This window comes from Zonotrichia albicollis, chromosome Z, assembly GCF_047830755.1.
Source record: "Zonotrichia albicollis isolate bZonAlb1 chromosome Z, bZonAlb1.hap1, whole genome shotgun sequence".
Taxonomy (NCBI): domain Eukaryota; kingdom Metazoa; phylum Chordata; class Aves; order Passeriformes; family Passerellidae; genus Zonotrichia; species Zonotrichia albicollis.
Window position 1 is genome coordinate 15,660,592 of NC_133860.1, and position 14,128 is coordinate 15,674,719.

The 14,128-nt window shown below is 40.7% G+C and overlaps 1 protein-coding gene across 7 annotated transcripts in view; it reads left to right on the forward strand.

The window, feature by feature from the left end:
- The window catches only part of UNC13B (unc-13 homolog B), a 206,993-nt gene that overhangs the window by 144,880 nt on the left and 47,985 nt on the right, over positions 1-14,128 (forward strand). For all 7 annotated transcript variants that reach the window (XM_074533532.1, XM_074533534.1, XM_074533533.1 and 4 more), the window contains 9 exons: positions 1,118-1,287; positions 2,154-2,269; positions 4,088-4,251; positions 6,271-6,421; positions 7,402-7,470; positions 9,718-9,807; positions 11,256-11,390; positions 12,203-12,336; positions 13,243-13,328. In XM_074533532.1, the coding sequence (XP_074389633.1) occupies positions 1,118-1,287; positions 2,154-2,269; positions 4,088-4,251; positions 6,271-6,421; positions 7,402-7,470; positions 9,718-9,807; positions 11,256-11,390; positions 12,203-12,336; positions 13,243-13,328 (1,115 nt within the window). The remainder of the gene's footprint in view (positions 1-1,117; positions 1,288-2,153; positions 2,270-4,087; positions 4,252-6,270; positions 6,422-7,401; positions 7,471-9,717; positions 9,808-11,255; positions 11,391-12,202; positions 12,337-13,242; positions 13,329-14,128) is intronic.

Here is a 14,128-nt window from a genome sequence, read left to right on the forward strand (position 1 = left end):
AGGCCTTCAGCAGTGGTTGCCTGTTTTCATAGGTTTTATTTGCTTGAGGGTAGACATTTGTAGTGGTTATGGTGAGTAATCACCCTTGTCATGGTCTCATATGAGCATTCAAATTGCTTTATTGCATGTCCTGTAAATGAGCAGAGCTGTTATAGTACGGTTCTACCCACTTCTGACATCCAAGAGCCTGTTTGGATATACAAAAGATATCTGAAACACCTGAAAAAGGGGGGAGAGTCTTTAAATCCCGTCTGTGCATTAAACTGGAGGGTACTGATTCATCAAACAGTAAACTGCTTCTTTTAATGGAAATGTCTTTATTGATCTGCCCAGAGCACAAAGTATCAGTCTAAGCTGTGAATAATAGGCAGAATCAATTCTAGTAATTAAATACCAGTGCTGTAACTACTGTATCACACCCGTTCTCCTCAGGCAGTGTGGTGTATCATCTGATTGTAATGCCTTATGCATTGATAAGACTGCTTTGTGACTGTCTTGAAGAAAGAGATCTACCTCCACCTGAACTATTTTTCCTTTGTTAGAAACCAGCACAAAGGGTGTTTGTCACAGGTCTTCACTGTGCTAACCTAGAAACTGCATAAAGGCAGGTAGCCCTTACAGCCTACAGCTGAGCAGGAGGTCATTGATGGAGAGAGCTGTTGAAACCAGTTAGATGATGATTGTCATTTTTTGCGGGGGTGTATGCTGGCATTAGCCAGCCTAGCTATCCCCTGGCTTCTGTAGGCTTCACAGCAAAACTGACAGCTGTGAAGAGAATTCCCAAGTTCTGTGAGCTGCTGCTGAGAGTGAGGACAAGCAGCAGAGTCACACTGCATGAGAAGTCAGAAATTGGTGGCTGAGGTTGGGGCAGGGTGGTTGTTCAGCATGCATTTGGAGTATTTGCCATGTCACAGGAGCATTTAGAGTGCACCAACAAGGTGTTGTGTTGTTCATATCAGACACTCCACTTTTGAAATAAATGCACATTGTTTACACTTTGCTAATATATCTATCTCTCTGATGTTGGAGGAGTGGGTCAAGAGGAGTACAGAGAATGTAGCAAATAAATGTTGGCTGCATTGCACACTCTTAAAATTACATTTTCTCTTGTTTGCAGTGAGTGCCATAATTCCTCTGACCGGATCAAGGTGCGAGTGTGGGATGAAGATGATGACATCAAGTCTCGTGTCAAGCAGAGGCTGAAACGCGAGTCAGATGATTTCCTGGGGCAAACAATCATTGAAGTTCGCACTCTGAGTGGAGAAATGGATGTGTGGTACAACCTTGGTGAGCAGGGCCTTGAGGCTGAAAACTTGTTACGTGTTGGTTTGGGAATGTTTGAGAGCACTTGGATGCATGTGGACAATTTACAAGAAGGGAAAAAAGTTTACATGGTTTCAGCGGCATATGATGCTGCTGCAGAGCAGCTGCAAAGCTGATCTCAGTTAAAATGGCGTATAACTTGCCAGAAGGTTGATGATTTTTCTGTCAGCTACTTAAAAATACAATGAAAGAAATGCTTGCAGCAAGACTCTTATTCCACCTCTGCTGGAGACATGCTGTCCTGTGTTCTTTCTTTTGGTGTCAAGACAAGCATTTTAGCACTTTGTAAGAACATCAGGTGCATTGCACTGGGCTGGCAAGTTCTTGAGACCTTTTCCAGTGACTGTTGTAAAGGGTACCAGCAAGCAACTAGATGGTGCCTAGTTGACAGGCACGTGAACCTGTCATCTAGGAGATCCAAAATCTTCTTCCGGCAGTTCCCAGAAGCTCAGGACTATGGTGAAGTTAGGGACAAATTCCACATCAGTCAGTCCTGTTCTCAGAAAGAAATCTGTCCTTGGTGGTTCTAGTTCAGCTGACTGAATCCAAGAGCCTGTAGTGCATTTGCTGGCAGAAAGGGTGTCTTATGTCCAAAAGTGTGCATAGTTCTAATTAGATGTGTCATATTGAGGGTGTATCATGGCAGTTGTTTTGCTCGTGTCTACTTAGTATTATTCAATGTTTTGAAAGAAAAGAGAAAGTTTTCACTGTGATGACTCAGCCCAGGTTCCAGCAGTTTCCAGCAGTTTCTTTTGCCAGTATTGTCATCCTGAGATGGCCGTGTTCTGAACATGAACAATGCAATAATTGCTGATGGTTTTACCCTCTAGAGAAGCGAACAGATAAGTCTGCAGTGTCCGGGGCTATTCGCCTACAAATCAGTGTGGAGATCAAAGGCGAGGAGAAAGTGGCTCCATATCATGTTCAGTACACTTGCCTTCATGAGGTAAGAAGTGTGAATATCTGTTCATTCTGACTATTGAGAAAGTAATTTTCTGATCTTTATTTTCTTGAAATGTTCCTCCTTGCCCTAGGTGAGCTTTCGTTTCCCTGCCATGCAGTGGTAACACACTGAATCATCAAACCCACCTTTGTCAGGGAGCAGCTTTAAGCTGTCTCCCCAACACTGGCTGGCTCAGTGTGTCCCACTGTCACAGCTGTGCTACTGTCAGAGATCAGGCTTTGGTTTCACTCAGAACCCATGATGAGTTTAAGGTGGAGAAACCTGTGAATTTCCTTGAGTTATGTTTTCAGCATGTACTGTATCTCTGTCTTTCTTTAGAGGAAGCATACTAAAATGCATTATGAGTAAATTGTGATTGAGGAGTCTCTGTCTTGGGCTATTTAAGTGATGCAGGTATTGGTGGTATAAATTCTTTTGTCCTGCTGCAGTGGTGTGTAGTTATGAACAGCTGTTGGGGAGCAGAAGAATAAGCTGAGGTTTCTGGTACTGACTTGTCTCAGAATGGACTGAGCTAGACAGGCAGTGCTGCAGAAGTTGGGAGAAATCCAAAGATGGCTTGTGAGAAAGACTAAAGGGAAAACCCTGTCTTGGAGAGATGCCCAGTCTGTCTGTGTCAACGAAAAGGCAGGCAGCAGGGTCAATCTCAAAAGTGCCTGAATAAGGAAGGGTAGTCAGAAACCTGTATACAGGAATATCCTGAGGTCATTGAGGGTTAAGCAAATTCATCTTACACAGAGAAGGACAGATGTATCACAGAGAGGAATGTTCATCTAAAGGAACAGCATATTTATCCAGCCAGTGAACTGGAGGAGCTCTGTGGTGCCTTCTTTCTGCCCTTACCAGGGAACTATTTTAAGATAAATATGAAGCTCGGAAAGTAGGCTTCTTTTAGTATGCTGTGTTGTATCCTTCAATACATATTTATTGTTTTTCATTTCATTGATGGCTACTATTTGGTAAGCTGTTTCCATTTTGTCTTTGAACATGCGTGTTCATTTGCTGCTCTTTTTTTTTTTTGCAAATAGGTATCTTTTTAACTATCACATTTTTCTTTTGTGTATTCTAAAATGAAGATGATTTGCAGCAAGAATAATATAATCAGGAAAAATAGTACTGTAAAGCAGAGTCCTCTAGCTACTAATGAGATCATTAGACTTCTGCATCGCTTACTGTAGGGAGCCACTCTCTGAAAGGCTGATGAATCTGTAAGTGACATGAATTTGAGGATTACTGAGAAGCCCACTGAGCTTAATGTGCAATTTCTGCATAGCAATGATAGCTGAAAACTTTTGCAGTGTTAGATAAAGTGAAAGGTTATGTTGAATAATATAATGCAAGTCTCTAGTTGTTAGGGGCAATCTTAAGGGTATCCTTTTCAGGAAGAGAAATCTGTTTGGACTGTTCTGTATGATAATAATTACAATGCTGATACAGAGCTGTAACGTCAGCTATTTTAAATAGCTTGTCCATATTAAGGCATTTTCATGATGAGGACAGAAATGCGTAGGTTTCAGGAAAACTAATTAGTGTATGGTTTCAGTGCACTGAAGCACTCTTCTGAATCATTCACATTGTCTGCTGGGTAAAGTTGTAGGTATGCATGTGAAAAATTCAGCTATGAGATTCGTTCAAGAAGAAAAGAAGGTAAAAGCAGAAAATACAGAGTGGGCAGGGGGAAAAAAGAGGAAGAGAACAAAGAAATTTGTGATAGTGCCACCACATCAGCAGTTTCATGCTCTTCATGAATCTTAGCGGCTTCAGCAGCCTCACATACAGACTTGTCCTTGTTTTGTTTTTCAGAATCTCTTTCACCATCTCACAGATGTGCAAGGGAATGGGGTGGTGAAGATCCCTGATGCCAAAGGAGATGATGCATGGAAGGTGTATTTCGATGAGACAGCCCAAGAGATCGTGGATGAATTTGCAATGCGTTATGGCATTGAGTCAATATACCAGGCCATGACGTAAGATGCATTTCCTGTGTTCCTTAGTGCAGATAATTGGTGTAACTGATGGATGTTACTCTCACTGTTTAGCAGATGAAGTGTATCTATAATGGAAAGCTTGGCAGTGGCAGCTGCTCCTTACGGGTCTTACTGTGAATGGGAAGAGACTTCCTGTCTTTTAATCACTAGTGTCCTCAAAGTCTAAAAATTATTTGTCTGCCGTTTCTGTTTTGAGACTCCCCAATCTCTCTGAGAGTTCTTCAGTTAAAAAGGTGTTGCTCAAGGTTCCCACTGAAGGTTTGTGACGATATGAGAAGGGATGAGGTTTTGTGGAATCATTTGTCCTGTATGCCTGTTGTGGCAAATGTTACAGTTCTTTGAAGACACTGATTTCCCAGGTGCTGCTGAAAGCACTTCCAGAAAGTTTCAGTAATGGTGCCACTGATTTGTCCTCTTTGGAGCTAGGTTAATGCAGTTCTGTATCTTCAAAGACCCTTTTCCTTGACACTGTACTTTTACTTGGATTTGGGATTAGTCATTCTTCCTTTTAAAGACTAGTATTGCTATACTTAGCTCATTTCTTATTTCAAACATAATATAAAATGTAGCACAAAAAAGTGAACTTTTTCACATTAGAAGCTAAAAGTTTTGGGTTATGGGTCCTTAGATGAGTTATGAGCTACATTTATGTCACCTTACAAGCAGCTTTTCTGCCTATTGGTTTAAGCCAAAATGGAAAAGAATTGGCAGGTTTCTCTGGAGGTCTAGTCACTGCTTATAACAGGGCTATCTTGAAAGCTGGACTAGGCTGCTCAGGGATGTGAAAAATTTCCAAGGATGAAGGTGGAAGCCTCTCTGATTAGACCCCCATTCTTCACAGCTTCTCTTCTTAAAGCTAAATGAATCCATTTCATGTGCTTATATTTACCAATTGCCTAAATGACCAATTGGTATGTAAGTGTTATGTAACAAGCATGGTTTTAAACTTGAAGAAGTTAGATTTGGGATAGATAAAAGGACAAAATCTTTTACAGTGAAGGTGGTGAAACAGTGCATGGATAGGCTAGGCTGCCCAGAGAAGTGGTAGATGTCCTGCCTAACCTGGAAGCTTAGGTTCAAGGTCATCTTGAATGGAATTTTGGGCAGCCTGGTGTAGTTGGAGCGGTGGGTCCCTGATCACTGCAGAGGTTGGACTAGATTACCTTTAAAGGTCCCCTCCAACCCGAACTGTTCTGTGATTCTGAGTCCCTCAGGGAGAAAATTACCTTTGTAAAGTGGTTCCCAGATTAGATTAAATTTCTCAGTGAGTATTTCTGCATAAAAATGCCCCATCTCTTCTGCCTATTGAAATGAACTTGCCATTTCCCATGATATAAGACCTCTTAAGCTCCATTTTTTTTTAATTTTTTTTTTTTTTAGGACTAAGAGATTTTAAAAAACTTTTTCAATAATTTCACAAGCCTGGATGCTCCTAGCATAATTCCGAGATTCCGTGGAGGAGGGTTCCCTGATTTTAATGAGAGAATGGGAAAATGCAAATGAGCGTGCACACTTCTTGCAGCCTAATGGGTTAGCCATAAGGAATCACACATATCAGTGCAGCACAGAAATACTAGCATGTACTCTCAGTGGCCATTAATGCTTTCCAGCTGCTGCCACCTCATGACACCTCAGAACCTGTGTCTGCCTCAAGCAGCAGCAAATCGTGTCAATTTCCTTGTGTCAGGCTTGGTTCTAGGAACTGGCATCAGGACCCAGGGCATCACTGAGTCACATACTATCGGCAGCAAATGGCTGAGAAGCTGTTTTATGATCTGGAAATGGCTGCAGTGAAGGGATTTCTCTTTGTTTTGAGCTGTTGTCTAGATGGCACCTTTCTGAATAAAAGCTCTGAGATGCTGGAGTTCTGTAAAGTAATGAATCGTAACTTCCATCTGTTCATGGTGCCCACCAGCACAAGGGGTCTGTTAAAGGGGTAAAGTCAAGTCCTGCTGCACAAAAGAGACCAGAATTACTTACATCACTGTCCTTTTGCAGGCATTTTGCATGTCTCTCCTCTAAATACATGTGCCCAGGCGTGCCAGCTGTGATGAGCACCTTACTTGCCAATATCAATGCTTATTATGCACACACCACTGCCTCCACAAATGTGTCTGCTTCGGACCGCTTTGCAGCCTCCAATTTTGGGGTAGGTTTGTGGGTTTGGTGATGTTGTGATTGGACTTCTTTAATTTGCTACAGTGCTTCCACCCTTGAGTAAATAATTTGTTCTGTTTAAAGAACTTTAAATTTGTGAGGAATTCGAAGCAGTGGAACTCTTATACCAGACAAAGAGCATGGGTTTATTGTCTTCATCATCACACGTTTCAGATATCAATCAGTGTAATGTATTGTGATGTTGATTCTTTGTGTTCACATTACAGTGGAGCACAGATGGTATGGAATGAGCAAACAATAATAACTCTGCATGTTAGTGCTGTTGGTAAAATATACCGTGTGATCTCGTAATTTCAGAACTTTGTTTTTAAAAACAGAAACTGCTTTAGGAGAAAAAAAGCACCACCACAAAAGAAGTCTATCCCCTTAATGATTAAAATGTTTTGTATATAATTTGTGGTGGACTTGAGTATGCTGGAAAAGTATTTGGAAAAGCTCATGCTTCCCATCAGACTGAGAAGTTATTAATAAATTGAGGAGGTGTTCACAATGCCAAATGAGAATTCAGTGGAGAGACCTGACCTCAAGAAGTTATGTCACAAGAAGCCTGTAGTACTTGTCACTTATCTAGATAAGATCACAGAGCTGTATCATTGCTCTGAATTAGACCCTTTTCTGCCTGTAATTTATTAATCTCTGAATAAGTATTTTCTCTCAAATACAAGTTTGGTGTAAATTCCAGATGGAAAGTCAGAATGATTTCTGTTCTGCCACTAGTTCAGAGTGACAATGGAGCGTTTTTCTGACAATTGTGATTCACAGACTACAGAGATAATTACAGTTTTAAAGTAAATCCAAGAATTGAAAGAAAATACTGTTTGCACAATGCCCTGTATCCATACTGCTTTCTCCGGCTCTCATGAGGTCTGACACTGGTTACCTGATACTTTGCTGAACATGGACTGGACAGTGGTGATATGTGAATGTTTATTGGTGCTTTCTGCTCAACAGAAAGAACGATTTGTGAAACTTCTGGATCAGCTTCATAATTCACTTCGGATTGATCTCTCAATGTACAGGGTGAGTGGGAATAAACAGAATCCTTTCAGATATTGTGGTGGGCAGAATGGAAACACACCATTTGGGGTTCTCTTACATTTCTACTTCTTGCGTAGTTTGTGTCTTAAGGAATTGTCATTAAAGGTTGTTGCTCAAATGTACCATTTTGTTTTGCTCATGGATCGAACTTAGACCTTGTTTTTTATTTCCACTGTAATTTGATCAAGGCTTTTGAAATAATTTGAGCATTGTGAACTGTGCTTATCTCTGATACTACCCCAGAAGTTTCCAATCCAAGTTGGATTGGATAAAATAATTTGAATTACTCTTATCAGCTACTTCAGGTATCATGTAAAAAGAGAAAATAGACTTGTTCTCCCGTACTATGAAAGAAATATTTTAGAGCATCGTGTTGTCAGTTAAGGTTTGGCAAACTCGTATCACGATGTAAGGTCAGGTTTGAGATCCCACCCCACTTCAGCAGATTGTGAAGAGATGAGTTTCAGATGTTAGCATTAGTCCAACAAGCTTCATAAACCCTCCACTTTCTTTCCTTGCTACTCCTGAGTCAATATTATCTTATCATGTGACTTGGCTGTTTTTTTCCCTTAAATACCTTGCTGTATTATTTCAGTCAGTGACTAATTCATTGAAAAGTTTGAAAATTGTGGCAAAATATGAGCTTAGATTTTATTTAGTTATCCACTTCTGATTTTAGCATTTATCTGAAACACTGAAAAATATATAGAGGAGAAAAACATGAGATGATAAAGAGAAGTGCATTAGGAAGACAAAAAAAAATGGGAAAGGGGAAAGGTGCAAAAGAAGATAAAAGGAATATTGTGTGAAGAGCTATTCTCAAGCTACATTACTAGAAAGAAAAGGTCTAAATAGAGGCAACTGATCCATGGAATAGCAGAGGGAAAATTATCAACCCATGACAATAGGAATCTGTAACAGTGCTGCCTTTTTTGTTTGCTTGGTGTTCAGTAAAAGCTGCTTTTTGGTGGCTAATGCAACTGAAATGTACACTAACAAGATCTTACATAAAGGACCAGGAAAGATCTGTGTAGTTTAAATAATATAGGTGTAATCTAATTGACGTTACATTTGGAGAAATGACTGAAGTATTATGGGAGCATTTAGTAATTATTTTAAAACCCTGAAGGGCAGGTTAAGTTTTGAAAGAAAAAGTGTTAGTTTGCAGCTTTCCAAACAGGAGATGGCAATTTATATTCTTCAAATAGTTTGTATTTAGATCTTTAACCATGGAAGTCTTTGATTTTGGTAAATAACTTGAGTTCCAGAGAACCCATGTGTGGACAGCTTAACTTTTAAAAGGAGAGTTGTCTGAGAAGGACCATCTACAAATGACTGCAAAAAGCATCACATTGCCTTCAGTGGTTAGCTGAACTTCAGTCATACTCAATTATTACTGTCAAGAGACAGCATATTTTTTCTGCAAGTCCTCAGTAAAAAGTGAAAACTGTTCCCTTCTGCTCTTTTCACCTTCATATCTAATAATTTTTGAACGTGCAGATATGACGAGATTATGTGAAGAGAAGGTTGCTCCTGCTGTTTTACTTGCAGCAAAACAAATCCCATCAGCTCGAATGTAAGAACATGCTGAGGAACATGAATGCTGTTAAAGGACACATGCCCACAGGAGACAGTGGGAATGCTGGAAAGGGCACAGTGCCTGAGGTTGGAAAGGGAAGAGTTTTGTGCAAAAAGCAAAGCTAGCTGCATTCAGCATATGTATTTACATATGGCATCTCACAGGGTTCTAGCTAGTTCCAGTACTGTCTTATGGGAACTGTGCTAATTTTTCCTTCTTGGTCTTGTTTACTTCTCTGGAGAGCTGTTGAATACACCACACCCCTTGGCATCTTAGAAGAGAAGCCAAAAAACGGAGCATTGAGTGCAGAAAGGAAAGGTCTCACATAGCCCCAGGCAAAAGGCCAGGGCTGCCGGTGGTGAGGCCGTTCCCAGCCTGCTCCTTCTGCAGCCAAGGAGACCATCCCTGCCACCAAGGCTTGTCAGTCTCCTGGCATCCACAGACTTTACATTTATACGAGAAGCTATTTAATTAAGCAAACAGATAAGCTTCTGCAGCAAAAAGGCCTTATTTATTGAGCATTGTTTTGACTGGTACAGGCTTCTTGAGCAGGAAATGTTTCCAAGGCAGTTTCCTTATTTAGCACATGCTTGAAGCCTTGCATGGATCTGACTGTGCTTTCAAACAGGATTTCCCTTTTCTGTCAACAGAATAACTTCCCAGCCAGCAGCCGTGAGCGGCTGCAGGACCTGAAGTCTACAGTGGATTTGCTGACCAGCATTACCTTTTTCAGGATGAAGGTAGGGATGTGGGTGGGGATGGGAATGGCATCTCTGCAATTTTTTTTTCCCCCCAGGAGTTGATTTGCCATTTTCAAACCATTGTTTCATGTTGTTTTTCTTTAGACACTTAAGGAAAATGGAAATAATCTGCTGACCATGTATAAACATCCACATTTTGTCTTTAGTTTTCTGTATTTTGCATTATGAAGATGTAAATTGCTTTTCCCCTATTATTCTTCAGTCATAAAAATGGCACAACACTCTCCCACCCTCCCTTGCAAAAAAACAGAAAAAAAATTGGAGAGGAGGAAGAATAAAGGGAATTGTCTTGTTTTAAGAAGATAATTTGCTTTTTTAATAACATTAGGAAAGATTTTCACTATCTAGTAAATATTTTAGAGTTCTCTTGTGGAGGATGAGATACTAAAATGGGATAATATCTCTCAGTAGAGATCCAGGAGGGTTGTTATGAATGCTAATGTGCTGGTTTCAGAATGAAGTTTATTGTCCTAGCAATATGTAATGAGATTATTTTATATTCCTGACTTTTAGCTTCTAAACTTTTTTAAAAGATTACAACCTAATATTGTTGGTTAGTACGTGCCACTTAAAAATGTTTATCTTATCAAAAACAAAGCAAGTGTTTAATTTGAGCTACTTCAAGAAGTGCTTAAATTTTTTACACATAAGCCCTAGTGTAAATGATGATTTAGATCTTTATTTTAAGAGTATTCATTCAGACCGTCTGTCTGTGTTGGAAGCTTGATTTATAGAGATACTCTGAAAAGTTTAGAGGTACTGAAAATATCAAAATTATCACGTTATAGTTGTATTTGCAGGGTGACAATTGCCTGTCAGTTTAGTTTATAGTACCTCTGCAGCATTTTCCTAAAATAGTGTAACAATGAAATAATGAAAACAGCTGCTGTTGCAAGAGGAGAAGGCGTATCAGTTGGCCTGTCCCTAATGATTCTGGTTGCTTTAAAATTCAATAAAGCTTGTGATGAAAGATGTCCTTAATGAAAGTTTTTTGTATTTAAAGGCAGACGAATGGTCTTTGGCAAGACTTTGCAGATCAGATGTAAACTGCTCTGCTGGTCTGTTGCACATTCTTCCAATGCTGTGGAAGATTGCCTGCAGGCTTTGTAACAAAGTCCTATAAATTCAGCAGAAATTGTGTGTTTGGCTCAAATTATACACATATCGAGCCACATGATCTGTCTGTTCTGGGGAATCTTCCTTGGCACATCAAAATCTCTTTTATGCTTCAAATGGTCAGTGGGGAGATAAGTGTTGTCACTGCTTCTTTATGCCTGTGGAGAGTGACCCATTTGTGGTTTCAGGTCACAAGTTGCTTAAAGCAGATCCACCAAGCCTTGAGTGGTTTCCAAAACACTGATGTGTCATTTCCCTGTTTGATTTGTGAACTGTGCTTTGTTTGACTCTCTTTGTTTTCCCCTTGCCAGGTCCAAGAGCTTCAGAGTCCACCCCGAGCTAGCCAGGTGGTGAAGGACTGTGTGAAAGCTTGCCTCAATTCCACCTACGAGTACATTTTCAACAACTGTCATGAGCTGTACAGTCGGGAGTACCAGACAGATCCTGTGAGTAGCTGATAAGCAGGCAGAAATTGAATTTTTCTTATTTTCTTAAGATAATAACAAGAATAATAATTGATACAAAAAGCCAGCCCAAACAAAGTTGTGTGACTTGTTATCTTCTGAATGCAGAAAATCTGTAATCAATTAATGAGCACTAATTAGTAAGGGGAGGATGATAATTGTTTTACACTAACTAATTATGATGTGTTTTGCCAGCCTCAGCAGTTACTTGTGAAGGGAAGGTTTGATGTAGCTTTGAGTGAGCAAAAGCCAATTACACAAATGTAGGCTGATCAAGGAAGCTGTCATTAGCATATGTAAACCTCAAGCAATGAGATTTTGCCTTGTTTTCAGGCACCCAGTATCCTGCACTGGGTTTAGGAGGTGCCTCTGGACACAAACTCTTCTCAAGTGTGTGAGAGCTCCACTGGCCTCTCTGTAATAATGCACACACAACATGTCAACAGGGATGCAGTCACCAACCAGGTGCCTAAAGACCAAGTATTTGGAATAGGCTTAGGGCAAATGATGTCTCAGTAGGTTTCCTGGAGCCTGGCCTGCTCCTGGTGTGGTAGATGACAAAACAGGGATTAGGTGGGTTTGAGGCTACCAGTCAGCAACGTGGTTTGGCTTGTTACTGTGTTTTGCATTAGATCAGACAAGTTGCCAGCAATCATTAATAATTTTAAGCTCTTTGGATGAGAGGGTCCACAGGTGTGCTTGGAGTTTGCATGGTGATCTGCATTTACCAGATTACCATTGCTTTTTCTTTGCACTTACATTTTATGCTGGTTTCCCATTGTCTTCCTTCTCAGAGCAAAACTCAGGACCTTCCTGCTGAGGAACAGGGCCCCAGCATCAGAAACCTTGATTTCTGGCCCAAGCTCATCACTTTGATAGTTTCCATCATAGAAGAGGACAAGAATTCTTATACTCCAGTCCTGAATCAGTAAGAATCCTCCATGTCATGTTTGGCTAATGCTAGTCTGTGTCTGCTCTGCTTTATTTGTTAAACTGCTTTCTATCTCTTCTGTCACTTGTGCATTTATAGAAGTACTTATCTTGTCTGTCTGTCTTTCTGTCTTATCTGTCTCTGTCTGTATAAATAACTTTTTGATTGGGATGGAAGAGTTTCAAAAGGTTCAGTTACGATGGCGTTCGAGCACAAACACCCTGATTATTACAATCCTGAACTCAGGGAGGCACCTGAAAATGGGGTGAGAGCTCTTTTGGTTTTTTCTGATGTTGAGCAGTTCTGGGGTGCACATTAATGCACACAGTAGTGCTGTGGTGCCTTACACTGTGGCTTAGGAACGTGGTGTTCAGTGCAGCACTGGGAGATTGCACTGGGTGGAGTTTGCATAGCACTGGAAAGGACCCTGAAATGGGTCTGTTCAGCTGGTGGATACCTCTCCTACAGTCCCACAGGGCAGAGAGAGAGAGATCCTACAGGGTATTACACACAGAGACCTGGATTGTGCCCTAATCATCATTGATCTGACACGATTAGCAGTCACCTCTCAGCCTAGTAACCTTCAAAAAGGAGAAAGAAAAAAAAATGGACAAGGAAGGGGAAAAAGGTGGAAGGGCATAGAGATCACATTCCCAGAATAACTGTGTGCACCTCTTCTAGGAAAGATATGCACGACTTGTCTTTCTGAGTTAAATAAATTTTTTAGTTTACTTAATCTGTACCACAGAGTCTAGTCCATGATCTGTGATTTTCACCTGTCCATTACGGTGAAGGAAGCATCTGTAAAGTTGAGCTTTTTAGCTTGTCGCATAGCTCAGGGCTAAATAAGGAAGAGCCCTTTGCTTTGACATACGCCAAAGCCTTTTCCAAATGTCCCCTCAGGTTTCCTCAGGAGCTTGCAGTTGGGAAGATCAGCGCAGAGGTGATGTGGAGTCTTTTTGCCCAGGATATGAAATATGCCATGGAAGGTAAGAGAATGTCTCACTGCTGTTAACTGACTTGTTGCTGGTCTCTTGTTCTCCCTCCATTTGGTGAAAATGAGGCTTAAGCTTGTGAGTAGCATTGCTGATGGGAGTGGGGATTTTTAGTGGTTTGTTTGTTGGTGCACAGCTGGTTTATGGTCAGAACTGAGGCTGAGATCTGCATAAGCTGTAGACCTCCATGTCAGGCTGTGTTGCAAGCTGTTCAATGACATTCCAGCTGGTTTGAAATCAGAAGTTCCCTTTGGCCTAGAAGTTATGATGGCTTGGATCAGCAGCCAGCAGCAGCTTCATCTTCCATTGTGCTGTGGTAGAAAGGGTTGGAGAAATTGGTGCACTCTGAGTTGTGCCATGGCTCTAGTTCCCTGGATAATACAGCACAGGTTGTCTAAGCCAGTGGCAGAAAGATGCTGTTATAATAATTCCTGCTGCAGACATCTTCATTTCCAATTAGTCTTTGCAATAATTCCATCTTCAAGTAAGGAGAAAATGTTACTGTTTCTGAAAATGAGTTAGGCATGCAAAACCCAGCAAATCTCCACAAAGGAATTCTTCTTCTTGCAGTACTCTTCTGATGGTTGGTTTCTGAACTTTATTTTAGTTCTATATGTTGATTTTCACAATCTCACCAACTTTTCACAAGTTTCAGAGGGCATCCAGCTCCCACTGTCCCTGCAGGGTTGGGCTTTATGATCATTCGTAAGGTGAGACTGTGATAAAACAGAAGTGCCAGTGCTGTCTGCAGTGTGATAGCTGTATTTATATTCCAAACCGAAGTCAAGCTACTA